The sequence below is a fragment of the Lagopus muta genome, chromosome 2, assembly GCF_023343835.1.
Source record: "Lagopus muta isolate bLagMut1 chromosome 2, bLagMut1 primary, whole genome shotgun sequence".
Taxonomy (NCBI): domain Eukaryota; kingdom Metazoa; phylum Chordata; class Aves; order Galliformes; family Phasianidae; genus Lagopus; species Lagopus muta.
The window spans coordinates 88086707-88113998 of NC_064434.1; the positions used below are offsets into that span (position 1 = coordinate 88086707).

The 27292-nt window shown below is 43.7% G+C and overlaps 1 protein-coding gene and 1 long non-coding RNA gene across 9 annotated transcripts in view; one reads left to right on the forward strand and one right to left on the reverse strand.

Moving 5' to 3' along the window:
• Positions 1-26356, reverse strand: RD3 (RD3 regulator of GUCY2D). 8 transcript variants are annotated; one of them, XR_007375194.1, is made up of 4 exons: positions 26197-26353; positions 17312-17626; positions 9205-10008; positions 1-9077 (listed from the first exon to the last, which is right to left on the reverse strand). XR_007375194.1 is itself a non-coding variant. In XM_048936310.1 (4 exons), the coding sequence occupies exons 2-3, from the start codon at positions 17605-17607 to the stop codon at positions 9711-9713; spliced, it is 594 nt and encodes a 197-aa protein (XP_048792267.1). In that variant the 5' UTR covers positions 17608-17626; positions 26197-26356; the 3' UTR covers positions 1-9077; positions 9695-9710. The 8 variants fall into 8 exon arrangements, 6 of the variants coding, with proteins under 6 accessions (XP_048792267.1, XP_048792266.1, XP_048792263.1 ...); XR_007375195.1 differs by having other exon boundaries at positions 1-8637; positions 8963-10008; XM_048936310.1 differs by having other exon boundaries at positions 9695-10008; positions 26197-26356.
• Positions 1-27292, forward strand: part of LOC125689325 (uncharacterized) — a 249516-nt gene that overhangs the window by 3067 nt on the left and 219157 nt on the right. The gene's annotated exons all lie outside the window — the stretch shown is intronic.

A 27292-nucleotide genomic window follows, 5' to 3' on the forward strand; every position in this document is an offset into this window, starting at 1 on the left:
GGAAGAGTGTGACCAAGGACTTGTAAATACGCCAAGCTGGTGATGATCATGCCTAGCAAAAAAGCTAAAGAAAACTCAGGGAAAAGGATGCCGAGTTTGACAAGACCAGACTCCTGCTGAGACAATCAGGATATCCTTTTTTTAATGGCAAAATGAAGATCAAACGATAACTTGTTAATGAAGATCTATGTCCTTTTGAGTTGCTAAGGTAACAGCCAGGCTGTGGTGTTTTAGAAGATCCTAAGAGTGTGTCATTGGCAATGACATGTATTGACACACTGAGGTCCAATTCTATCCTAACTGCATGCAGAACACACTTTTAATTTCAAATGTCTTAAAGTTTCCAGTAGCTTAAACAAAGCGGATTATTTGTAACTGTCTGTTGAAAGATGAGGCATTTCTATGTGTATATTTTTTCCAGTAGTGGTTTTACTTGTCCTAAAGAGCAGGTTGACCTTTGTAAATAGAACATCCTTTTACATAAACGCTTTTTTGACAGCTCATTCATTAATATATTATTTTATTTCAGAGTGTGAGGTGTGGTCTTTCTCTGGATGGTTTTATTACTCTTTGTCACTAGAAGTATCAACACTAAATATTCTGGAGCTGGATAATTTTTATTCCAAAACTGAAGAGGGAAAGTCTTTGGTTCTTTTTATCTGGATCAGCTGCTCACAGGCAGCACACGCTCACTAATTTACTCCCATATCTCAAGTTGCAGTTCCTAGAGCTAAGAAGCCTGAAGATCTGGCCTGCCTTTCTGACCCTGTGAGCTGTTTGTCAAATCTTCACACAGCATGCATCTGAGAGAAAAAGCCATTGGAATGGTTCTGAGGCAGGCAGTGACAGTGACAGAGATGTCCAGGTGTGTGTGTGCGTGTGTTTTGGCCTCAGCAGACTGCTCAAAGCCTGCTGCTCACTCCTTCCTAGAGCCCTGGCAGCAGGCCCCTGGGTACAGAAGAACTCTGACGTTGGAATTCCTTGTGAATCACTCATGTGCCAGATGCTCCTCAGGAGCCACTGAGAGGTGTGCCTAAAAAAGGCCTCAGTGTGGTTGCCTTTGACAAGGATATCAGGTGGTCAGAGCATGAGGAGTTCATTGCAGAGCAAACAAGTAGAAAGCTCTTTGAGTCTGTGCCTAGCATGGTGTTTAAGGAAATCTGAGACTTTGTATTATTGTTCAAGGTGAAGTTTTTAAATTCGATGTGAAATCCTCTGGAGGTGCTGGAATCCTGTTTTTTTTTCTGCAGCTTTGTTGTTGTGGAACATTTTGCAGTTGTTGCAGAGATTTAACTCTTTAGAGATTGAATCCTTGATTCAGAAAAGTTGGGTTATTTTATTCTTCTGAACATAAAACATGAAAACAGGAGTAAGAAATGGAGTTTCCTTGACTTTTGACATTGTTGTGGAAGTATTTTTCAAAGCAGTGTTCTGAAACATAAGTAGGGAAAAACAGAAGAATCCAACTCCTTCACTTCATGGGGATTATTCTTTATGATTCATACTACTACTATCTATATTTCTATCTAGAGATGCCAAGTGTCATGCCCAGATAAGCAGCTTTTATCTTTTGACTTCTCTTGGGGAGGCTAATTCCAAACACACTGATAAGGTATACTAACATCTTTGTCATTCCATGCATTGTATTATTTATTAAATACTTATTTAAGTGTCACTACAATCATGTGCATCTGCTCTGCATGCAGCTTGGTGGAACCGAGTGTTTTTGAGGCTGCTCTTGGGAGCTGACCAACAGATTCCAGTCACACCAGTAAGCATTAGGCCTCTGCAGGCAGAGTCATTGTAGTGCCATGCAGCCCCATGAAGAATTTTTATTGTTGTTCACCTTTTAACTAAAGCATAACTTCTTAATGCTGCTTCAAATTTCTGTTATGCCAGCTTAACCAGAGACAGAACTGCATGTGAAGGTTATGATAGTAAGGTAACAGATGCAGATCTAGAAATTTGCGTGGAAACTCTGTAGCAGAATGGAATGTCAGCCTGATAGACAGCCTTGCTACCAGGTCTCTAAAAAGTGCTTATTGTAGAGAAAGATGAAGTGTGGAATAATGAGAATGCATGAGATAGGGATGGAGGGAGACTGCTGGTGTCAGAAATCATAGAGTGCAGGCAGAGATAAAATGACGAGGGGATTCTGGGGCTTACCTGGCTGGACAAGTGGAGATTCTAGCTGAAAGGTTAAATAATAGGAGTCTTTCAGATGTGAAGCATACATTTTGTGTGTGTGAGAGTGGTCCCTATCACATCCTCTGTCTGAAATTCTGAAATAGAAGTCACTGTTGGGGTAGACTGGTAGAAGATACATTCTCTGAACTGCTGCTGCCGTGCCCCTCCTCCTTGCCAGTATCTTGCTTTTCAAGTATTCTCACCAAATGTGCCACTAGCAGCAGAATTTGTAAGATTTGCTTCCTTGAGTCTTCTTCCCCTTGCTCTTCAAGCTCTTTCCACCTCACCACTACTACTACCACTTGTGTGCGCAGGTGTAGAATGCTGTGTGGCTTTTGTCTGTTCTGTGAAGGGAAGCTCATTTGGAGCTCCTACATCTAGTGAGCAAATGTGAGCAAACAGGAAAGGAACCTGACATTTCTAAAGATCCCTCCCCAATAAGTACAGTTGGTAGGAGACTCAAAAGGTTTTGGGAGAGGATGAAGCAGTTTCTTAAGTTTCTCTGGGGATCCAAACATGAAAGAATAATTACTTGATACAAGTAATTAAGTGATTCAGCCAGTTCTCATAAGCAATGTAGTCCTTTGTCACTTGCTTTTATGATTTGCCCGAACTTGACTCCTTTGTGCAAAAAAGTACAGAGATTAAAGTGACAAATCAGTCAGAAATAGCAGTTAGGCATGGAAGCACTTGCTGTGTTAGTCCAGGGTATATCAACCTGCAGTGCAGTGAGGGCGTGCAGTTTTGATCTCTTCAGTGCAGAGTATGGTTCAACTTAAGCAAGTTGTGCCATTTTGATGTACTTGGATGTTTTGTGCTGCAGGATTATATGGGCTTCCCAGACATCTCAGAACATCTCCTTCTGCAGCTAGGAGGACAGCTGTACACGCAGGCAAAAGCCAAAAGTCAGAGGCTGAAGTAACTTGACCTAGGGTCAGTCGAGGGCTGTCTGAGCCACCTGGTGACCACTGGGTGGAGCTCTGAAACAGCTTGCTGGACGTGTCAGTCCCGCAGGGCTTTGCTGTGATTGTTTAGAAACAGGTTTCCTTCAGCTCTTGAGTCCAGCTCTCTTTTGGGCACTCTGTGAAATGGCTGGGTTTTTGTGGCAGGCTTTTTGGTTCTTCTGAGGGCTTTGAGGTTGTGGGCACACCAGGACATCCCCAAGGCCAGTTATTTGCTTACATCTGAAGCTGTAGGGGGTGAGTCCTTCTAAGAGCTGCTGTTTAGAATTATCAGCAGACACCCAGCCCAGCCTTCCATCTCCATCTCTGGACGAAACAACTCACCAAAATTATTGTCCAGTACAGAGACCATGATTTATTTGGCTCTTGAGAGCAGTAATCTTTTTCTGCCTGCTCATTTTTGGCCTTAAGGTGTGATTCACAAGGAATAGGAAACATCTAGTGTTTTCTGCAAGGAGAGCAGGATGCAGTGCTGGTGGCTCTGAGGAAGCATGCTTTGAGACTTCGTAAGCAATGTGACAAACTGCTAATATCCATGCTGATAAATGTATGTCGGTGGCAGAGGTACAGAGCATTAAGAAGACAACTGGTACCAGCATGCCAACTGCTGGTGCTGTTTTCCATTCAGGTGTTCACGTAGTTGTATTTGTGTTTTGTTCATGTGCTGTTCTCTGCATTTCGGTGATATGAAAGAAAGGCAGCATAAGTGTGAGGAAGCGGTATTTGTTGGGAAAGGCAGGGTTAGAAAGTTCCTGCACTTTTCCTGTTAATCACTGCTTAGAATGTGCCAGCAGGTGGCATTGCTGTCCATCTGCACTGCCTCATACAGGGTTTTCTTTGTTTTTCACTTTCGGACTTTGGCTTCCCAATAATTCTGAACCCTCTAATTAGCTTGGAGAGATGGATTGCTTATGGTGCATGTTTGTTACTGCTGTCCTATGAATGTAATCCAGTCTTTCTCCATTTCCTCCTCTTGGCTGTGCTTTGAACATACCACAGTCTGTCCTGCTTCTTCTCCTATACAGAAGGCAGGAGAAAGGTTGGAACTTCTGAGTAGCTGTATACCATGGGAGTGAGTTGCTGAGAGCCAGGAGGAACCTGGAAGGATTGGGTGCTCTTGCACCATCCTTACAGGAACTGCTGAGTTCTGTAGATACAACACTGTATTCTTCACCTGCTAAATAATTTTAGGCTTCCAGTGTCAGAATAACACCAAAAAGGAAAGAGGGGTATTTCTCTGGCACTGTTTTGTTCTACATCTGTTACTTAACCTGTCTTCAGACTAAACTACACGTGTTCCGCTGCTTTAGGCAATCTGATACTGCTGATGATAAGACTGGAAGAGGTACTGTACATGGACTCTGACTCATCAGAAGCCTCTGAGAATATAGCATTATAATTACTAAATAGTAATAACAATACTTACATTCTGAGTGGATACTGGCATTTAGAAAATGCATTTCTCTTTCTCCTGCTGTATCATCCAATGGGGAAGGTTAGATTTACTTGGTGGAGGCAATGTGTAATTGTAAGCATAACAGCTGACAAGCTGTAATCTGCTTATCCAGTCAGGACTCCAGGAATTTTATGAAGTATGCTACACACAGATGTTCATGAACCACCACATATTTCACTGTTCTTGTAGGTTTTCTCTTTGCCTATCTGTCATGTTTATTGAGATCTCTTCCTACAAAGATTGAGAGTATCTTTACACAGCAACTGCACAGAAGACCACACGCCAATCATGGGAGACTTGGCCCTGCAGCCCACCTCTTGGGGTCAGTACTGTGTCTTCCTGATGTGAGCCGGCTTGAAACACAGCTTGCCTGATCATACAGAGGGAACAAGAGGCCCCTTATGCAGAGAGGACAGCAGTACCAGCTAGAGGCAGGCTCCCAGACTGTTGTGTCTGTGCCTGGCACAGGTGGGTGGAACTCACTGAAGCTTAGAGTTCTTTCTCTGTTGCAGGGCACAACAAAAAAAGGTGCTGACTCGCACAGTCCTGTGCTTCCCAGAATGATTTTTTAGCAAAATTAGCATGCACCACGTAGCTTGTCCTCCCGTCTGAGCGGTGAAGTTAACACAGGAATACTGGAATGGCCTGTAGAAGCGTTCTGGGGAAAAAGTGTAAGCAACAAGACAGAGACATGTTTGTCCCCTAGTGTGTTTCTTTGCACAGCTTCTGGGAAGGAATGGCTTAAGCCTTCTGCTGTAGTCTGTGTCTCGACCACTTACTTCAGTTTATTCCTGGAGCTCCCTTTTGGAAACACTCTTCTGTCTGATCTCTGCAATTTACTGAGCAATGCAGTCCACACTTCAATGAGACTTTGTGTTGGGGAAAAAAAAAGCTTCCTCTTGTTTAACTCTTGTGTGCTTTTCATGTGAATGTTTAGTGCAGGGAGCCCTGAGCCATCTGGGGCTGCATGCTAATATTAAAAGGGTTCCAGTATCTAGGATTGATAGGAGTGACTTGACTCACAAGTATCTGGTGACAAAACATTCATTATGTTGTTTTCCTCATTTTGTGGTAATACTGATCAATGTAAGACGTGCTTGGAAGCACACTGATGAAGATTTAAAGTCAAGGTTGTATCTGTAAAGCACTTAGCTTCAGAGAACTTCAGAATTCTGCAGTTGTTTAATCCTAGCTACTTCTCACCTTACATCTTGGGATCTGTTTGAAGAGGTAGCAAGGCTAGAGGTAGCAAGTGGCTGCTTTTGCACCTTGTAGAGAGAGGATGTTTTTTGTTTAGCCTTGGTGTCTGTCATTCTTGCCTTCCTCCTTTGATGCGTGCACAGTGTGCAGTGGAGAACTAGAACGGCTTGTGTTTGGCTAGATGTGGACAGATTGCTTCTTTAATTAATGACAACAATTACAAAAATTTGTTTTATAGTTCATAGCTTTGCTTTAATTTTCTAAGGTTCCATGATGAAATACATAAACAGTGCAATCTCAGTAGACAGGTATTTCCTGTGAAGCATACTCCAGTTCTGCAAGGTGTGACAGCTGTCTGAGCTATATGCTGATAGAGCTGAAGAGTTTCCTCCTGCACATTTTTGCTGGCCACCACAGCCTGTGGGCCAGTCTAGGCTGTAGGAGCAGAGCTGCATTTTCTCCCTTAGATGAGTAGCAGCTCTGAAAAGTGTTTCAGCCTCTTGAAGCTGAGCCGTGCACCTGAGCTGCTGTAGTGGTGTTGCCATTATGTGTTGGCATGTGTGATAAAAGTCTCTGATTGCTTTTTTCTGGGTGTAACAATGTCCTTTGGACAGTGTAACACTACCACTGATTGGGCAACAGTGATGCTCTAGGCTGACACCAAAGTCTTTGTTCAGTTTTGAAAGAATGAGGATTTGGAATTATTCTTGTTCAGTTTACTTAGTTGTTTGTTACTGGCATTGTGCTGCTATTTCACTTCTCATTTTTCTTTAGGAATTAAATCACTGGACTCTCTCTAGAGTGGCTAAGACAGTACAGTCTCATCTAAGTTGTGTAGGAATGCTTTTCTACACTAGTAGGCAATGCAGTCCAGGAGAAGCAGAGCTGTAGAGTGGTACACTTGTCAGTAAGGGGTTAATGTTCACACTGTACAAGTGTTAGGAGATTTTCTTAGTCCTGTTTCAAGGTATGCAAACCTGAGAGTCATCTGCAACAGATCATTTAGGTTAGCTTAATCCAAAAGCAATCTAGTTTGCCCCTGCTCAGGTATGTGAACCATAGCTCAGTAGGTAGGGGACAACCAGGAGTTGCAGACTCCTGATTTAATCTGAAATTCTAATTCAGTCACTCAAAACATGGAATTAGAATAAAGCAAAAATGAGTAGTTACTTGTTGCTGCATGCAGTGACCAAAGAATGATTTAGTTCAGTCTACAGTTCCTAAGAAAAACAAGTGTTACAAGCATAGTGCAACAACTGAATATCCTAAGCACCTCCCCAGCTCTGCTTCACTACCTGCTGGTGCATACACTGTGCAAAAAGTTGCAGTCAGCTGGCTACAGGCAAGCATAGTGCTTGTTTTACACCTTCCAGAGTACTGGATGGCCAGATTGGTACCTGAATATCCTCTTCTTCATCAGATGGTTCTGTGAGCCCAGTGTAACTTGCAGAAGAGGTACAGGGAGAAAGTGGTACTATCTGAAAGTTTGGATTACATTTTATTGTGGAATTAGAGATGGCAGGTAAAGTGAAGCTTGACAGCTGTCACAGGTGCCATCACAGCCTGGCCCTCATCTGTATATGGCTTTGACCAAAGGTCAGATTTGTCTCCCTCTGCTGACTGCAAAACAAGAACGGTATCTGCTAGCTGGAGGTTATTAATGAAGGATACAGTATGATCACAGCATGCTGTGATGATATTGCAAACACTCTTCAGGTAATTTCATTGGCTTTGTATATTGGTGCAGGGAAGTTAGTTGCTCCAGATTCTCCTTTGGATAGAGTAAGCACATTGCTGACACTGTACTGTAGCAAAGAGTTTTTATGTCAAACTGTCCCTTCTCTCCCTGCAGACTATCAAATATTGCATCAAAACAGTCAGTACCGAGGGCATTAAAATAAAACTTGAGTACAAGAAATTGATTACAGCATTGTAGCATGAAATTCATGACCATTTCAGCTGTCAGTCCAGCATATATAGTGGCTTGCAAATATATTTAAGAAATGGTTAACTTTTTTCAAAACAGTGGTTTTTTTAGATGGTAGCATCTTGCTAGGATCACAAAACTTCTAGATCCTTAAGCCTATGCTAAGTATGTCAAGCTTTTATTGTACTGCATACACACAGTCACACCACTTCACAAGGACACAGAGCCAAAAAACACCAAGTTGATTGTCAGAAGGCTTGAACCTCTCCCCTGTTGACCTGGAGCTGAAGTAGCCAGTCCTAAACTGAGTGGTGTATTTGGAAGCCCTGAGATATTTTTTTTTTAATTAAAAGTGTTCTTCTGCAGCAGTGTTTACAAAGGGGCTAGATGCTACAGCCTTGTGTTTAGTCTTAGCTAGCCCAGAGCAAAGTGAGAAAGAGCCACAATTCCACAGTCTTAGAGAACTGTTAAGGGTTTGATCTCGATCTTTGTTTTTATGCTGTGATCCCCCAGCTCTGGAAGAAACTGCACATTTCTACTCTAGGATAAATTTCATGTGCTGGAATTGTTCCCAGGGTTGGCATAGCTTCAAAGGATTTTGTTTTGGCTGTAGTACTCACATGCTGTTGCAAAAATCCCTGGGGAAAAGAGTTGGAAACAGGCAAAAGAACAACAAAGCTATGCAGCGTTCTCCAGGAGGCTGTATCACAGTGGAGATGATTCCCAAAAGCCAGTCATAGGGGGAGATCCCAGAATTTTTCCTAGTCCTTGGCTTCTCTCTACAGGAACCATGATTTTTACAGCATGATGTTCTCTTTCTTTTCCTGATGAGAGGTTTCCCTGTGGATGCTTTTCCTCACTGGTGTTTTCTTGTTTACTCAAGGTCTCAGCAGAACCATGCTGGCCTAGAGGCAATTCAGTTTTCATTAAAGATTCTTCTGTAACAGTGTCGACTCACTGGCCAGCATCCTGCAATACTGGAAAGCTCTCCTCTGAGCACTCGTGAGAGAAGAGTGAGGGAATGGACCTTCATCTACCAGAGCGCTTCAGCCATTCACAACAGCAGCTTATTGAAACAGACTCAATTCTGAGCTGTACATAGTGCTGTAGATGAATGCTGATTCCCTTCACCCTTCACTGATACTGTTCTTCAGTACTCTTTCAGACTTAGTCATAAACGTTAATTTCAGCCCAGTGAATTATTACTGGGATACAGGATGTAGCACTTACCTCAGTAACACAGAACACAGGACCAAGAAGAGCTTTTGACACAGAACTGATGTATCCACCCACAACAGTGTTACATTTCTATCTGCTCTGCAAGCACAAGGTTCAGGGGTTCTGCCTGCATAAGAGAGAAAATACCCAAGAAACCTGAGCATGCTGTGGAATTATGTTAGTCTTCCACCTCAGAAAGTTTGAGTCTGCTTTGCTTGTGCTGGATTGCTACTCAAGAGCAGCGCTGGGTTTACCTGCATCTCCTGCAGCACTGAGGAAGGTTGTTAGTTGAAAAAAGAAGTTCAGTTCTGACTAGCCCTAACTCACAGGCCTGATCCTGAAAGCCTTTCTCATGCAAATGGAACTTCTTGCATTCAGGCAGCAGCTCTCACTAGCTTGGGCCAATAGCTTTAGAAGGTAACTTCATCCAGGCTGAGGGAAAAGGGAGAAGAAGAGAGAGATCACAAAATTAATTCATTTTCCACCAGGAAAGAAAAAAAAAAAAGGTAATAAAAAATAGGATAGTAAGTGAGCCTTGCCCTTAAAGTTGCTGATTACTTCTAAATTAAAGGAAAAGCTAGCATGTGTGGTAATAAATTGTCACATATCGTAGGCATCAGCAGCAGTTACTATGGACACAGCTTCTGAGAGAGGCAGACAGTAAGAGAAAGCTGGAACGAAGAAGAAATGGTAGAGCTAAAAAAAAGGGTTAACTGGGATTTGGAGAGATCACTGTTTAAAAACCTTGTTCAGTACAGAGTCAGTAATCCTTGGCATTCCGGAATTCTGGCATGCTCCAAACCCTCCTGGTGGGCTGGGTGCCCCGCTCTACATCCTCAGAGATGGTCTTGATGTCACTGATGAATGGGGAAATCTTGGACCGGGACTTAAACGTTGTTAAGGAGAGGCTGGTTTTGTTCTTTGTGTTCCATTGCTTGGCGAGCTTCTTGGCGTCTTCCTCCTCTTTGATCTTCTCAACAGCTTCCTGCAGAACAGAGCGGAAGAGTCGAGATACTTCCTGCACTTCTGGTTCGTATTCAGCGACGAGTTGCCGGAATCTGAAAGCACAGTCAAGGCACAGCTTTGATTAAAAACATCAAATGAGGGATTGGTGCCAAGTCACAGGGCTAAGTTTGGAACTTGTGCTCTTACAAAATGGGACTCCCTGCACTGAAGGGAACAATAACAGAGAGGAGCTATGAAGATATGCTCAAGGTCTTTAAAATCCAGAAAGCCAGAGAATGTAAGGAAGCAATGAATCACTATTTCTCACAAGCACAAGAAATAATAGGGAGCACCAAACAAAGCTAGAGCGTGGCATCTTGGAAACAGAAGGAAGTGCTCTTTTCACATAACGCATATTAAGTCAGAACTCAGTGCTATCAGTAGCTTAACAACATGCTCAGACAAGTTTGTGGACAATATCCTCATCACTGCTGATTAACTGTGATTGTCCACGTGCAAATACTTGCTCAAGTAATCTCTAAACTGCTGCTTACCAGAAGCTGAGAATGTTTCACAGAAGAGGTCCCACTGGATTCCTCATTTTTCAAACTCTCTTTTTTCCACAACATGACCTAGTGGCCACTAGACAAACTCTTACCCAGTAAAACTCTGTTACACGTTCAATCTTTTCTTAATATTTAAGTTCCAATGGATTTCTGTAACATAACAGTGGCTCAGCTGATAACATCTTGATTGGAAGCACAATACCTAATTGGAAGCACTGTACCTAATTAAACAACTCTGAAATGCTCCGCTGTCTTCTCAGCAAAGAGCTCAGAATGATTTCTTGACATTTACTAAGCTAGCTTAGTATGAGGGAAGTGAAGAATTATCACTGTTTCTTTTGCAGGTGGGGAAGATGAGATGCAGAGCAGGGCAATTTTGTGAAGCCACTGAATCAGATCCTGGCTGTAGAAAGAAGAGAACGTACTTTCTGGACATCTGGTTGAGTGACTGGTCCCCATTCTGGACAGCTAATGAGCCACTCCTATGGCTCTCACACTGGTTGCATAGATATTCTAGTTCTTCTGTAAGAGCACATGTTTATGACAGAAGATAACATGGCTACTCTTCTGATAATATTCAGTTCTTAACATGAAGATTTTATCTGCAGATAGAGCTAAACTATTACTTTACTAAAATCCAGGTGGTTATACTTAATGCAAGTTAAAATATGTAATATCTGCAAGCATTTTTATATTTTCCTTTAACAGAACTGAGTGATGATGGAAAACAGTAGGAATATATTTAAACAAGCCCAATAAGACAGCAGTCAACAGACTAAAATCCTGCCTCTAGGGTTTTTTTGATCATCCCTAAGAGTGTAACAGAGAGTTCAATGTACTCCAGAACTTCAGTGTATAATGGTACCCAATGGCACTCAAGATATTAAGGGCAGAAGGAAAGCCAAAGGTGTAACTGAAAGATTGTACGTTTATGCTTTTGATTTTTACTGTGGAAGCCTGATATTGGCTGCATCTCCTGACATCATGCTGTAACACAGATATTTCAGTGCTTGTTCTCTCAGAGCAAGTATTGACAGCTACACATACAACTGTGAGCATTGCACAGTGCTTGGGAAATTCAGTATCATCAGAACTACCACTCACTTTCAGGATACCAAACGATCAGTTACCAAAGTCACAGAGATGTTTCTTAACTACTGCAATTGCTTAGGATGTATTCCTAATCTCTCTCACCCTAACCATCATCACCTGCATCCCTAAGGGTTATCACAAAACAGTGAGAACAGAGATTTGCTGTATATTGCAAACACAATCGTAGAATGGTTTGGGTTGGAAGGGACCTTTAAGATCATCTAGTTCCAGCCCCCCTGCTATAGGCAGGGATACCTTCCTCTAGACCAGGTTTCTTACAGTCCCATCCAGCCTGGACTTGATTTCTTCCAGGGAAGGGGCATCCACAGCCTCACTGGGCAACCTGTTCCAGTGTCTCACCACCCTCACAGTAAGCAATTTCTTTCTGATATCTAGTCTAAGTCTTCCCTCTTCCAGCTTAAAGCCATTTCCCCTCGTCCTGTCACTACACGCCTTTCTGCCTTCTGAGAAGGAACTTTACTTGCATTATCAAAGATCCACAAACCCAGTTCTCACAATAAATACACTCTTCTCTTTATCCCAATCAGAAGTTTAGACAGATGAGTACATCGAAACCTCAGTCTTCACAACATTATTATTATGCCAGGGAAAGCATCTTCATAGGTCTTTTATTGCAAAGGTGAACTGAACGAGTCATTCTGTTTTACCTTTATGTGTATTTTAAAGAGCAATGCTGTCATACTGTATCTATCCATCAGTACACCTTCTTTTCTTTGTATTGGCAGTTGTGCACCCAGAAGACCCTAGAACTGCCTCAGGTTTTTGAGGTTGTTTAAAAACCAAACAGAAAACAATCCCAAGTGTCTGCCAGTCACTCAGAGAAAAGCCACTGTCATTCAGATGGAGAGGGGAAGGAGAGTTTTTTCTCCCTCCACAGTAAGATGAACCCTGTCCCTTTATTAATGCCCAGCTCTAGGACCAGCATGTTTGTGTAAGGGAGAGTTGATTGCATGAAGTCCAAAAGGCACGAGTGCCACAAGCATTTTCCAGAAGAAAGGATGAGCAGTTTATCAGGGTAAGATCTAGCTAAATGAGTCCATGTATTGGAAGGCAGGTGATGTTTACTGCAGCCACTTGTACACAGCTGAAGCCATTCTCCCCAGCTACCAGTGAAAGCCAGTTGCAGTGCTGGCTGATCAGTCTGTTCTCTGCACAACACATAAAGCCAGTTTAAACCTCTGGAATCAGAGAATGTGGGCTTATATCCTGCGTGCCATTACTGGGAAACAAGCTCTACACAAAGCCGTTCAGTAGAACCAAGCACACAAAATTGCACAAGGCTTACCTATCTTCTAGCACAGGTTAACACCCTTACACTTTCACATGAAATAGTTTCAAACCCAGCAACTGTGCAATGATATCTAAAAAATCCATCAACAGGGTTTCCTTACTCATCTGAAAAGCATACTTATCTACCTTATTTGTGAAATGAGTTAAGATGATAATACTAGTAGCTAACCTGTAATATACTACAGGAGTTTAACGTAAACACCTTAAGACGTGACTATCAACAGAAGTCACCTTAAACCAGCACAGGAGCCTAAAGAGCACGTTATGTGCATGTAGAGATGAGCCTGTTCAGTAGTCCAGGCTGTGCTTTCATCACAGTCCAAACAAATTTGTTTTAGTTGCAACCCTTCAGTTTCCTCACAGAATCATTTGATTTTAAGACTGGCTGCACTCGGCCACCTGCCTGTCTTATTCTGTGGGTGCTCAGTTAAATAGGTATCCCAAATAAAGCCTGAACTCTAAAGATCTGTTAAATCCAGTAGAAGTTGGTGGACTTAAACAATATGTTTATAGTGAAGTGTGTTCCCAAGTGCCTGCCCAAACTGGGAGTTCTAAGTAGATTTAGTCATTGACAGAAAACATGGGGTGCTTAGTGCTAATAATCAGCTGCCGACTCCTGAACCTTCATGTTGGGCAAGATTTCTGGTGATGCTGTGAAGCTGTGAACAGCTTTGATAGAGAAGGTTGCTTGACTCACCAACGACGATGCCACTCACACTAACTGCTACTCTGGTGCCATGTCAACCTCGAACTTGAGAGTGTAATTGTAAGCAAACACCTTGCTGATTGTAGTCATTTGTCTTACATTCAAGCTCACTCTGAAGTCAACTTCTGCTATAGATAATCCTTAGAAAATTACAGTCCTAAGCCTATGCTGTTAATGATCTCAGATCACCAAAATGAAGCTTTGCTTTTCTATACTGTACTTTTTTTGTTTCTCTCTGGACAGAATCTGACAGTTTCACTTTTCCCAAAACCGAAGGAAATGAAACTGACCATAACCAGCTCTGATTAGAGCAACCAATAGAGTAGAGATGGTGAAAATCTACCATTCTGCTAATTTGTTTAATCATGTCAGCTAGGTACGAAGGGCCTTAGCAAAAATCAGTCACTTCCTTCAGATGGCTTTGTGGTTTAAGCTGCGTGAGCCATCTCCAATCCAGTAATCTACAGTTAAAGTTACATGTGAATGCAAAGCTTTATTTGTATGAGGTAAATCAGAGTCTCCAGCTGTGGAAGAAGTGATGATATTTCAAGTGTATTTGAATCTTAAAAAATGTCAAGAGGCTGAAATAAAATCTTCTACTGACTTAAAATACGCTTTTACAGAACAGACAAACTGAATCCAAAAAAACCCCTCCATCTTAAGAAATGCTCCTTTCCAATCTCCTCCACATCCAAAGAGATAAGAACTCTGCCTCCCACTAGATGTGACTGTAGCCACACAAGAAGACCACTTGGACAATCAGTTAGTCCTGTGAAGAACAAAGGGACATCTCTGACAACTCATCAAAAAGCATTTTGTTGCGGCCTTGACTCTTAGCCTGAGTCTCACAAAGGAGAGCCTGCATGACACAAACTAAACAAACTCACCCTTTGTGCAACACTCACACTACCTGTGTTATTTAGATATTTGCATGCTTGCTTTGAAGCTCCATCAAAAAGAACTTCAGTTCTTCAAATGTGTAAAATGAAGGGATCAAGGGAACAGAATCAAGGGCTTCTGCAAGGTACACGCTCAGCATCTGCGTTTCCAGATCCAAGTTTGGAGACTTTTCTTTTTTTGGGGGGGTGGAAGATTTTCTACAAGTTGTTACATGTTATGAAGTCACAAGGTTTTTCAGGAAAAACATCAAGCACAGTGATTAAAATACATAATTGGCAGTTTGAAGATTTCAGTCAAAGCCCTACGATAGATATCCCATATATTTTGGGGCAAGTTATTACGATTTCAAAGCTTTCTCACTTTCTGAGACAAGAATTAATCCAGTTTTAGATGTCTTCTAATTAGGCTGCATGCTCCCATCTCTTGCACATTCTCAACTCCTAGCATGGCAAGCCTCATTCTTCCATTTTCTGGCCTCTCAGAAGGCAGAGAAGAAGAGGAGTCAACTGTTCACTTTTCCAACACAGGAAGAAGTACTTATCAAATAAAACCAGAACATGATAGTTTGAGGCAAGCAAAATACAGTTTTCCACAGCAAAGTTATAATTCAGATGTGGAACTCCACCACAGATAGGAGAAGTTTACATATTCAAAAACAAAATAAAACAAAAATCTGAAAAAAAAAAAAGAAAAAAAAAAAACAACCTAAAGAAAAAGCCACATAGGGCAGTTACGGAGAGAAGCACCACTTCTGGCTCCACAAATCTTCATGTGACAAGGCACAGTAAGCCAGCAGTCATACACAAGATACCATCCATGGTGTATCTGCTTGCCTCATTTGTTTTCTTCAGACAGATGCCACTACATCACGCATAGATCAAAACAGACCTTTGACCCAGTCCAGTTCTGCCATTTCTATGGCCATGACATTCCTTTCTCAACCACTGATCTGAAACAATTAAGGCATACAATCCTCTTTTTTTTTTTTTTCCCTCCCCTCCACATGGCTTTGCTACCCATGCAAACTCCATAGCATGAAACAAACAAAACACACCACTTCTTGAATCGTACCGTAATCCAGTTTCTGACAGTCTATCACAGTAACTTAAAATAGGCCTCTTCAAAGGATGGTTTTGTGATTTTTTCAATGACGCACACATACAATTTGACAACACTGTTGAATATGTTTACCTCCAGTTAAAGGCATGCTGAATACTGAATGAGATTGAGCAACTTCTACAAGTTACTCTGAAATCAAGGGGGAAAAAAAGGCACACAAAATATCTTGCATCATCTGTCTCAATTAAAAATAAAAATAAATGATAAGCAAATGGTGTATGTCACAGCTTAATACTCCTCTGAAGTTAGAACCTTGAGGCCTCCCAGCTCCAATGGCTTTTATGGAAATACTCGTTTGCCAGACAGATCTTGCTCAGTGGCTCTGGGGATGTTGAGAATTACTCAGAACCCCAAGGAATTTGCAGTGATGTTTACAACATAAAGTTATACAAACACAAGGCAAGTCTGTTGCCAGCAAACTTTCACTGCTACTGAGCAACCCCAAATCTCTGGTTCTTCCACCACAGCAATCTTTGCGATAGCCAAAGCCCTGTACCCCCTTATTTCCAAGGTTCAGCCCTGGGCAAGGAAGGCTGTAAGTCAGAGGGCCAGTGATTTCCAGCCCTCTTACAGCTGCAGTGCCAGAGCTGTAGATTGAAGGGAAAACAGGGAAGGCACATGCAGTGAGAAACTTGCAGAGTGCTCAGCACCCCAGTGTAAGTGGCGTGCCAGGACTGTGCTTCTAATCCCAAGTGAAAAACATGGTGAGATGGGTGAGGTGGATTATAAAAGCCCAACTCACAACTTTACTTTGACACCGTGAGACTTCAGAGCTATTGCTCCTCACTTGCACTGTGCTAAGTGAGAGGGCTTAATTTAGACTGGACCTCTCAAAAGGGAAAGAAAAAAGTCACCTCCTACACTTCCAGTTTGGATGCCATTACAGTTAGGTAGGTTGGTTCTAGTTCAAAGCCAACCTCACAAAAGGTTGCTCAGCCAGCAATGAGCAATCCAGTGTCTAGGATTGCTTGGACGGCCCACCTGCAAGTGCAAGAGGCTACATCACAGAAGGGAGAATCACTAGCTAGCTGTTCAAGCCGAATGCTTGCTCTACCTGCATGTATATGAGGGAACAAGCATGCTCTCCTTCCTTCTTCTGGGAACATATGACTCAGACTGAAAAATACAATAGCACCTTTTGGCTAGTCTGGACACTGTTGGGACAAGTGCCTCGGTAAAGCTTCTGCCCAGCTTAAATCAAAGAAGGAAGCCTCAAATTAGAGTGGATAAATACTGAAGCATGTTGTTCAGCAGCTGTGGAATCTCCACCCTCAGAGATAGTCAGCAATGGGTAGGATAAGGCCTCAGCAACCTGACCTGGCTGTGAAGCTGGCCAGTTCAGAGAGGCACACACTTCCAGTGATCCCTTTAAACCTTGCTTATTCAAAGATTCTAACAACTGAAGCAAAAGCCATGAAATACTGAAACTGCAGCAAAATCAGGCAAGACAAAGTTTATCTGGCTGATCAGGAGCATAAAGTATTCAAGCCACTCAGAGAGCAATGGCATTTAGTAGCTTTCCAGAGGAAATGATACCACATGAATCTGACTTTAAACATTCAGCCTTACTTCTCCCACAAAGACACTGCCACAACAAAACCCTCAGTACAGGATGCCCAAGTCTTAGTTCTGTTGGTTCTAACAACTCTTGCTCCCCCCTCACACACCATAAAGAGGAGAGAGGGAAAGGGAAGGTCTGGATCATCAGATCTTTTACTGTACCTGAGTATGACAGGCCCACAGTAGGAGGGATGTATTTTGGTACACATATCCTCCAGCTGCAGCCTTTCTCCTGGGCTGATATCATAGCTCTGCTTTGAGTAGCTGACCAGCCAGCCGTAGTCCACCCCAGTCTTGATCTTGCGATACTCATTCTCCCGCTCCCGCTGCTGCTTCTCTGCCTGCTTGATCTGCCAGCTCAGCTCCATCATTAGCGTCTCAACCACCATCTCTGTGGGGTTCCTCTGGGAAATCCGATTTGGGGGCTCATTCCACCTGAACCAGGATGCCAGTGACATAGTGCCCTGCGTGTCTTCACTGGGAGCAAATTGGGGGTAGGGAAGGAGAGAAAAAGAACAGCGCCATCATCAACACAGCTCAGACAAGAACTTTCTCCCCCACACATCCCTCAAATCTGTTGTTTGCTTTTAAGTGCTGCTGGATTAGCTACTTAGAGGAACTACTCATTGTGAGCGTCTTGAGAAATAAATCTCACCTTTAGCAACCAAATTGTGTAGAGAGGCACTGAACTGCCAGTCACCACATAATTAAAATTACAGGCACAATTCTTACATCTGAAGTCAAGTTATGGAATATCTTTCTCCCACTGAGATAGGCAGGGGAAGAATTCTCCTGTCCACAGAACAGGGACTAGGCTTTGGCTGTATGAACCCTCATGGGAGAGCGGGACCCTACATACAAAAACTCAACACAAGGAGTCAGGTGTATGTAGGCATTATGGGAGCCATGTGCTAGCCGACAGGAGATCCTCAAAGGAAGCAGAGAAAAGGTAACACAGGCAGATAGCAGAAGTGATAGAGTTCATCTGTACTTCTTGCTGGCAAAAGCAACAGTTGCATTCATCACAAGACCAGACAGAGCTTTAAATTTCATTTAGCAAGAGTCACTGCACGCAATGGGAGAGGCTATACCATCTTCTCCGAGCAGAAGAAGTCCAACTACCAGTTATACCAGAATAGCACACCTTAGGCACACACCACCAGTAGTAAAGGAGCTGAGGTTGGGCTGAGAGAAAAGTGGCAGCATACCAAGGTTTAAACTGGTATTACTTCTAAGTGAGAGGTTTCTGCTGCTGGGGAGTTACACAGCGCTTAGAATGCAAAACAAGCTGCACCAATCAGCTCAGTGAAAGATGGAATTAACTCCCTTTTGTGTAGTCGTTCCATTATCCTCAGATAGTGAAGTTATTAACAATTGTATTTGTATTTAAACAAAACAGAGTTCAAAGCAGTCACCAGAGACCTGAACAGGAGTAAAACAGCATCCGTTTCTTCTCACAGCATACTTGCCTTGCTGCTCCTTTCTATTAGCCTACAGGGAGGAGGGGTGGCACAAATCATGCTTGCAGCTGGATCACCAAAAGGCCCCTCCTGGCTGCAACTCAATCAGGACAGAGTGTCAGCTGTTAACATAAGAGCCTGATTCTGCAGGGCCTGAGAAAACTTCTTCTGATAAGAGAAACAGACATGAAGACAGACATAAAAGAGAAAAATAAGCTTTTAAGCTGCCACACTGGGGCCTTCAGTCAGTGCAAATCACCAGAAGCTTGTGACTACCCTGCATTCTCATTACAGCTTAGACACAAGTTCTCAGACTTCCTAGAAGAGCAATGCTCTTCTGCCTTCAGAGATTCTGCCTTCAGTGCCAAAAAGCCATCATCCTCTGCACTGGATGTGAAGGCCGCTTGAGCTGCTTCCACAGCTTTATTGCTTGCTATGATGTAGACTTGTTCTCTTTCCAGAACGTCCATAGGTCACACCATTAAAGAACAATGCTTCAAAAACCTGGACAGTCTGTACTATGTCCTGAGTTTGAAGTGATCTCAGAGACTGATGCTTAGGCTTCATTAAAATCACAAAATGCAACAAAGGACAAGTTTCTCTAGTCCAATATCTTTCCTCTCACTGCCAGCTACAGGCTTCTTCAGAAAGAAGACATATAAGGGCTGAAAGCTTCCACAGATGTGGCTACCTAGATGTGTAAGGCTGCACATATTCCTGTGAGACTGTATAAACATGAGAGTATGTACTAATTTGCAATGCTTACACATGAGAGATCACTATAGCGACTGTTTTTCACTCTGGAGTAGCAGCTGTGATTATCTTCACCATACCACTCCTGGTTGGCACTTGCTGGAAGTGCTCCTGCTCCTATCTAATTTCTGTGCCCTAGAGGAGGAGCAGGAGGCCCCTTCCTATGCTTTCAGCACCTGTGACTCCAGCCAGCAATCTGCTCCTGCTCTCATATCAGCACTGCTACTGCTTACTGCCCAACACACATGAATGAACCCAGTCTGGAATTGGTGTGCTGACAGTGTCAGCTCCATCATCTCATCACCCTAACACGTCTTTGAATCTTGCTATGTGGTCACCTCCACTCCTCAGTACAAATTATTAAGGATGAAGATCCTTAAAGCCTTTTCATTGGTTTTATCCCTCCTTACATGTCACAAAAGTGTGCTCTCTGTTCACAAAAAAGTGCAGCAGAACAGACTACAAGTTGTTATAACAGATTATTATAAAATCTCAGGTTTGTTTTGCAGCTTATGTGACAACTGCCATTTATCATCAGCTTTTACAGGTATCTAACTGTACCAGAATATATGGTATACAGGTATAGAACCTGTACCATTATTATTTTCTCTTGCACCTGGACTTGATGAGAGAAAGCCTATGCTATTGGTTCTATGTTACCTGGCTTTCATATGGTGCTGGAGCATTCCTACTGCCTTTATCTTTTTGTTTCACCTCACAGGTCTCCCTCAAACAAAGTAGTCGCGCTTGAGACCTGTTTTCCATCACCAGTATTCAGAGGGCAATCAGTTAGAGAAGTAGCTTGCATATTTTGTCTGAGCAAGGCCTGCTGAACCCTACCTTTGCAGTATTCCATAGCTTTCATAAAGCACTGATCACAGACAGATTTGCTTTTGAAAAAGAACAGAGGTGGCACAGAAGCCCAGATACTATTGGTTGTAAGCCAGAGAGAAGAAGCGACACTGTCACCCTCACTCTGACCTTTGACAAACTGTTGTGAAAGTCCCACAACCCAGCTGCCTCCATCTCTTACACTGGAAGAGCAGCATCTGGCCAGCAGTCACCCCAAGGTGGCTGTGAGCACCCCAGTATGCAAGAACCAACCTTCCAGTAGGGTGCCATCTGGAATACCTCTCCAGGCAATGAGCTGAAATCTCAGCCTTCCTCACATCTTTGGAGGGATGCGAGGAGGTGCTTTCCCCTCTGCTCTGGCAGTGGTCTGAGTACAGTGTTGGCTCTGACCATGTGTCGAGCAGCTCTGGTCTGAATGGGTCTTGCATTCACCTCTCACAAGTTATTTGAAAAATTTACTTACACCTAAGATCAATACGAAGTAAGGAAAGCATCTCACCCATAACTGAAACGGCCAGTTCTCCAACAAAGGAAAATCGTTTGCAAGCATTTTGTGCACAGTGGCAGCTTGTGCTAGCTGTTCTAAAGGAGCCTTGTTTGTCTGAGATTGTTTCCTTCCCCATCTCTCATCCATCACCTCCTCCTTTTGAGAGTTGGAAACTGGCCATCTCTATTTAGCAGGCTTGACAAGCCTCCACACTTTCCACTACTGGTCTTTGCAGCCTGCAGCAGGCAGCATGGGCTCCCTTAATTGTAGCTGCTGTTTTCAATTTAAAGTTCACATGCAGGCTAATCATTAAATGACTCAACATGGCTTTCCCATTAAAGAGACTTAAAAGACCGTTGGCAGGATGTAGAAAACTAGAGGATGGCAAAAGTTTCAGACTGTCCTTACTGGGGAAAAGGACAAATTTACACTTTGCAAGCATTCATGTTAGAATTATTAAAAGAAAGAAGGGGACACTGCTCCACCTAAATACAGATCCTCCTGCTGCACAGTCAGTTTTCTGCTTCCTTCTAAAAGGCTGTCCTGGAACCTGATGAACTACTCAGGCTTTATTCAAGCAGAATTTAGGGTAGTTTAAAAAAGCTCCACTCCAAAAGCAGTTACATGTTTCAAAGCTTTTGCTTCACTGACTCCACTGCCAGCCAAACAGTTCCCTCATGCTGTCAATTACAATTCAGCCCAACCACCTGACAGAATTTTAAGCATAAGTTATCCCTAAATTACACCAAAGTCTGGAATCCCTCTCTTTCTTTTCTTTAACAAAGCCTCTGATGGTTTTCTTCAACGTCTACTGATGGTTAGTAAGCACTTCTGAGACTTTTTTAGGTAAAAGTTTCCTTTTACCTTTAAAGAAGCCTTTCTGCCTCCCCAGATCTCATTTTTGTTTTGCACATAGGCAGCAATTCCTGCATACCTCTCCTTTTACAGTTTACAGTTCTTCCCTTCCACTTCTCTACCTTTTCCCATATTCCCCCATGCAATTTTCTCTTCTTGCTACAGTGAACATATCAAAGAATCAGCAGAAGTATTGGGGTCCTCATTCTTTCTTTGGTTTCTCACCTCCCTACAACAGGATTTCAGATTCTCCTAGCTCTTTTAGTGTGAAAGAGAATAGTTCCATAGTTTGATCTCTGGCTACTCTTCTGCCAGATGGAGGCCGCTGATAAAACCTGGCAGCTATCAGCCTCCTTCAGGCTCTTGCAGGTGAGATCACCACCTGCTAAGTCCTGTTACATCAGGCTGCTTTCCGGTAAGCCATGAGTCAATCGGCAGGACCTGTTTGCCTTGTAGGAAATTTTTTATTCAGAAGCGTATTTCACTTTCATTGAACCTTCTCTTGGTTTTCAGTTTCCAAAACCCTCTCAGACAGGAATAGACAGAGGTTGAGAAATGCATATTTATGAAAAAAGGAGCTTTGCTTTCTATACAGGTATGTTTTCAGTTGATAACCCTCCTTTGCAGCCTGTCAGTGCAGAAGTCCTACCAAGAACACCTAGTGACTCCCAATAATCAAAGGGGTATGACAGCTGTGTCAGAGCAGAGGGAGAAAAGATGCGAGGGGCTGGATGAGCAGGAGCCTAATCCACTATTGAATGGCGTCAATGGAAATGTTGTCACTCAGCTGGCTATAGATAGTCCCAGGAAATCCACTGTCACCCAGGCTGTACACTGACAGACCGGGCTTAGGAGCTGGGAAATGCCTTCCCCCATCCCAAGGGTGGTGGCTCCTTGCTGCAAGAGTCAGAGAGCAGAGATAGGATTTGTTCATGTAAGATACCAACTCAGTCTTGCTCCACACATTCCAGATCAGACAGGAACAAGCATGAAAAATGATTTCTAAAAGAAGAGTGACAAGCTCCATCTCCAAACTGTGTTCATAATCATACTTCTTAAGAGAAATGCAGCCACAGGGAAAACAGGAGATGTGACACTGTTGAGCATATTACTATAATTAGTTTTCATTTGCTTCTTTGGTAAAGATTTAATTACGTTATCCAGAGAAGTCAGAAGCTCAGTGCCCTCTGGATGGCTGTCTCCCTTGGCTGCTACACCCGGGCAGGATCTATGGTCATGTCTATACAGCTACCGATACCTGCAGGAGATACCATTAGCAGGCTGAGCACTACAGAAGTACCCCACACTATTTCTCCCGTGAAAATGACGATTCCATTTTGCTCTAAACAAAGAATCTCAGCAAGTTCTAATTAAGAAACTGCTGCCAACACTCTCCCAGTTTTATTAATATAGCCATAACTTTGACAAGAAACCCTACCCTCTGATCTCCATCACTTTTATGGAGAGTTACTTATCAGTATTCTCTACACATAGGGACTTTTACTTTAGCAAAGCCCAAAGAACCCCACTTCCTATCTGGCTGAATCTCTCTTATTGTTTAGTGCCATGGGAGGGTATGTGTTTACAGCTACTTGTTGTGCGATTGTAATCTCGGTGGAAATTATTATAAGCTGAGACTGAGAACCCACGTCTATCTGCCAAAGTTGCTATGAGGCAATTAATGCTGAAAAAGCAGTACATAGAGCTTTTCAATCAAGACACTTATCAGCAATGCAAATATCATGATCGTAATGCAATATCATTCCTCATTCTGACCTGCAGAATAAAGAGAGTGAACTCTTGGGGACACCTGGGGGCTCGCATACAGATCACAGCAAGAGGATGTGTGCTTTGCCTTATGAGCTCACCCGCTCCCGTTTTGATGGACATGAGATATTCGTGGACAAAGAATTTTCACAGTGGGTAAAATATTCCCAAAGACGTGTCCCTGTTTCGAGTGCCAGGGCATTTTGAATAACTGGATCAAGTCAAGACTTGAAATTAAAAATATTTCTTATTAAAAGAAATAATTTTTATAAAAGAAATAATTTGTGGCTGCAGGTGTTTAAGAACAAGAAGAGTGTCACAGCAGTGTGAGCCTGTGAGTCTAAACTGCCTGCTGCAGGCTGGCAGTTCTGCTGCTGCCCTAGTCTGCTTCTGAATGACAAGCACTCCTCAAAGTATGCAAAAAACATGCTGCCATTCTGCATGCAGGCTAAATTCTGCATGAAAAGAAAGCTTGATTGGCCTTCTGAAAACACTCCAGTGGTTATGGTACATATGGTTATGTTGCATTATCTAGAGTTAGTAGCTTTCAAAAGAAAAAAACACCTTTTTTAAATGAAATTCATTACAATTGAGAGCACGTTAAAAACACTGCTTCCACCTGCCCTGCACGTAGTTTTTAATCCATTTTTAAAGCTTCCATCTTCTAGAAAGCAAGTATCTGATGCATTTTATGTCTGCACTTTGATAGCAAGAGGGGTGAAGAAAGAAAAATACAGCATCAACTGGGCTCCAAGCTCAGGTATGAATCAGAAAGGTATTTTTCAATCACTAGTGAAAGCACGCACAGAAATGGTAGCTGATCTAACCTTGTACAGCTTCATAATCTTCGGTAAAGCTGGACTAACGTAAAACAGATTTACTTCCCTGAAATAAAAGAGCTGTGTTGATTAACTTCAGATGAAAATCCAGTCTACAGATCTTAAAGAAAAAGCAAAGGAACAGCCCAATAGCCTAAAGCTCCACTAATGGCAGGGACTCTACAGAAGATAATCTTCCTGTTATCTGCAGAAGAAAAAGGGTGGGTGTAACTCAAATCTGCTTACAAAGCATAGTAGCATTTTACAGTTTGACTTATCAGAGCAAATGAGTTTCATCTGCTATAAACGTGGGCTACGTTCGTGCCAAATTCCCACTCGATGCTTTAAACAATGTTTTCTAATACTAATCACAATAACACTGTCCCTTACAACTTGTCCCAAACTGTTACTTAAATCTAGGAAGTTAAAACACACACTGATTTGCTCTGTTTGCCTAACCTGTTATTAGAACTCCTATTTTTTTTCTCAGATACAGCTATCTTCCTGTGATAGATCAAACACTCCTTCAATTCCGTATCTTACTTTGATCTCTGCAGACTACAAAGTCAGGTTTCCAGTGAGAGCAGAGGGACATGAAGTACTCTTCATAAGACATGTAAGTGAGAGTTCAGAAAGTAAAACAGGCACATAGCTTTCCTGTCATTAATATTACATCAACCACAAAATGCTGTAATAAAGCAGCAACAGGCATAGATGCACTGTTCTGACACCAAAAGTTTTCAGAATTACAACTCCAAGATCCTCAGAACATCATTCTCTATTCTACTTTTACTGTAACTACACAGTGTTATTTAACAAGGGGGAATGGCTTTAAACTAAAGGAGAGATTTAGATTAGATGATGGGGAAATTTTTCACAGGGAGAGTGGTGGGGCACTGGCAAAGATACCCAGACAAGTTGTGGATGTCCTGGCCCTAGAGGTGCTCAAGGCCAGGTTGTATGGGGCCCTGGGTGGTCGTTCTAGAGATTGACAACCCAGCCTGCAGGGGTCAGAACATGATGATTCTTGAGGTCTCTTCCAATCCAAGCCATTCCATGATTCTAAACAGACAGTTGTGTCACAAGTTGAGGAATTCTCAAGCGTTATTCGCTGCAGACACATATAGCTATAGAATTACATAAAAGGAGAGCTCAAAGCTCAGACCCGAAAGCATACTGTACTTGTCAGCACATCCACTGAGTGCCTTTTTTAAAACTCATATATTGTGCCACAGACCAGACCAAGTGCTGTGAAAACAGGTGGGCAAGATGTGCATTCTCCGTTCAGACAGAGCGCTGTGAAAGCAAGAGTAACTCACTGCATCATAAGGTCAGAGCACATTTTTAGAGACACTGTAACGTGCCTATTCAGTATCGAGCCTGGGTTACTGAGCATCCATCAGAAAGAATATCTAAAGGACAGCCTCTAAGTCTCACTCTGCCTCAGAGCACCACGTGCAACCTACAGGGGAGTTCTCCCTGTAGGAACGCGAAAACCTGCGTCCAAGTTCGGTCCTTGTGATAGAAATCACTTAAAACACACACACAAGATCACCATCCAAACGATGAACGCTAAGCTTACAGTCTGAGAACTTCAGCCTTTCTCCAGAAGTCACCAGCAGCACAGGTCTGCGTCGGCTGACGGGAAGTCCCGGCCCCGCTCACCTCCGGCTCCGCGGCTCGTTCGGACGGACGGACGGATCCACGGCGGAGCCCAGAGTACGGTGCGGCACGTAGCGGGGCCCTCCGCCCCAGGACGGCGGACTTACACCGGGAGCGGATTAGCCGCGTGACGACGGCCGGCGGCTGCGCTCGCAGCGCTGCTCCGGGGCCGCGTGCCGCCCGGCAGGCGCCTCTCGGCTGTTCGAAAGCCCCTGCGGCTCCTCGCAACTTTCTACCGCGCAGCCGAGCCCGCGCTTCGAAGAACCGAGGAAGAAAGCCGGCGCGAGGCACGCCGTTCCCACTTTCCCAACTCGCCGCAGGCGGCTCGCCCCCGCGCCCCGCATCGCCTCACGGCCGCGCGCGGCTCCGCCAGCCCGCCCGCCGCCTCCTTACCGCGCCCGTCCTCCGCCGAAGTCGCGCGGAGCCCCGCTAGCCGCCCGCTGCCGGCGCCTCAAGGCGGGCGGAGACGCACCCGCCGGCGGCCGCCGTTGCTATAGCGACTGCGCTAAGCGGCCCGGCCCTGAGGCGGCGCGCTCCGGCCCCGGGGCGGTGGGGAGGCTGGAGGGACCCGCGTGTCTGCTTTAAACGTGTGTGATAAATGACGGCGCTCGGATCTCGGCGCTCGTGGCCGGGGCGCTCGGCTGTAGCTACAGCGGTAGCGGGGCTGTCCGAGCTGCGGAGGAACCGGGCAGGACGAGGGGCCGGGAGCCGGGCTGGGAGAAGTGGGGAAATGAAATCGAAGTGGCAGGAAGGGGGAAACCCCGGTTCCGAACAGAGCAGCTGAACGGTTACGGGTTAAGGGATTTCCGCCGCAGTCCGAATTAAAATGGATGAAGAGGGTTTTTCGTGTCCGGTTTATTATTAGATCTAATAACACAACCAGACTAACGGAGATTAGAAGTGTTTTCTTCTCTAATTATTTGTGGAGGATTATGTGTCTGTCCCCAGCTCCAACTGCAGCCCAGCAGGCTGCCCAGCATGCAGAGATGTATAACATCCTCTGCATGCTCCAGGATCATTGAGTTTTCATTAAAGTCATCTTATGCGGCTCCAGAGCTTCCTACTCTCATCCATTAAAACTTAGGTCAAAAGCCACCGTCTCCAATTAATTCAGAACAAAGGCCATCTTTGCAGAACTCAGGCTCCAGGTAACTTTTCAGCTCAGTGAATTTCTGGGGAATTCCTGCCACAAATCGCACACACAGGTGGTTGGGAAGTATGTTCAGGAGCATTGCTTTGGAGGTACGGGAGAGAGCACTCATCTGCCCTCTCTCTTATATAGCAGTTGAAAGCAAGAGCTCCTGCACTGCTGCGCCAATATGACACGAGCTGATCGGTCATCAGTCAAACCATCAGTTGCTTAGCAGTTCTCTGCTAATAAAGATGGAGTAGAGCTGTATTCAGCGCTGTTTTCCATGACACGTGACAATGAAATTTCACCATATGGTAATTTGTAGTACAGTCCATTTGGCTCTGCTGCTTCTTGCCA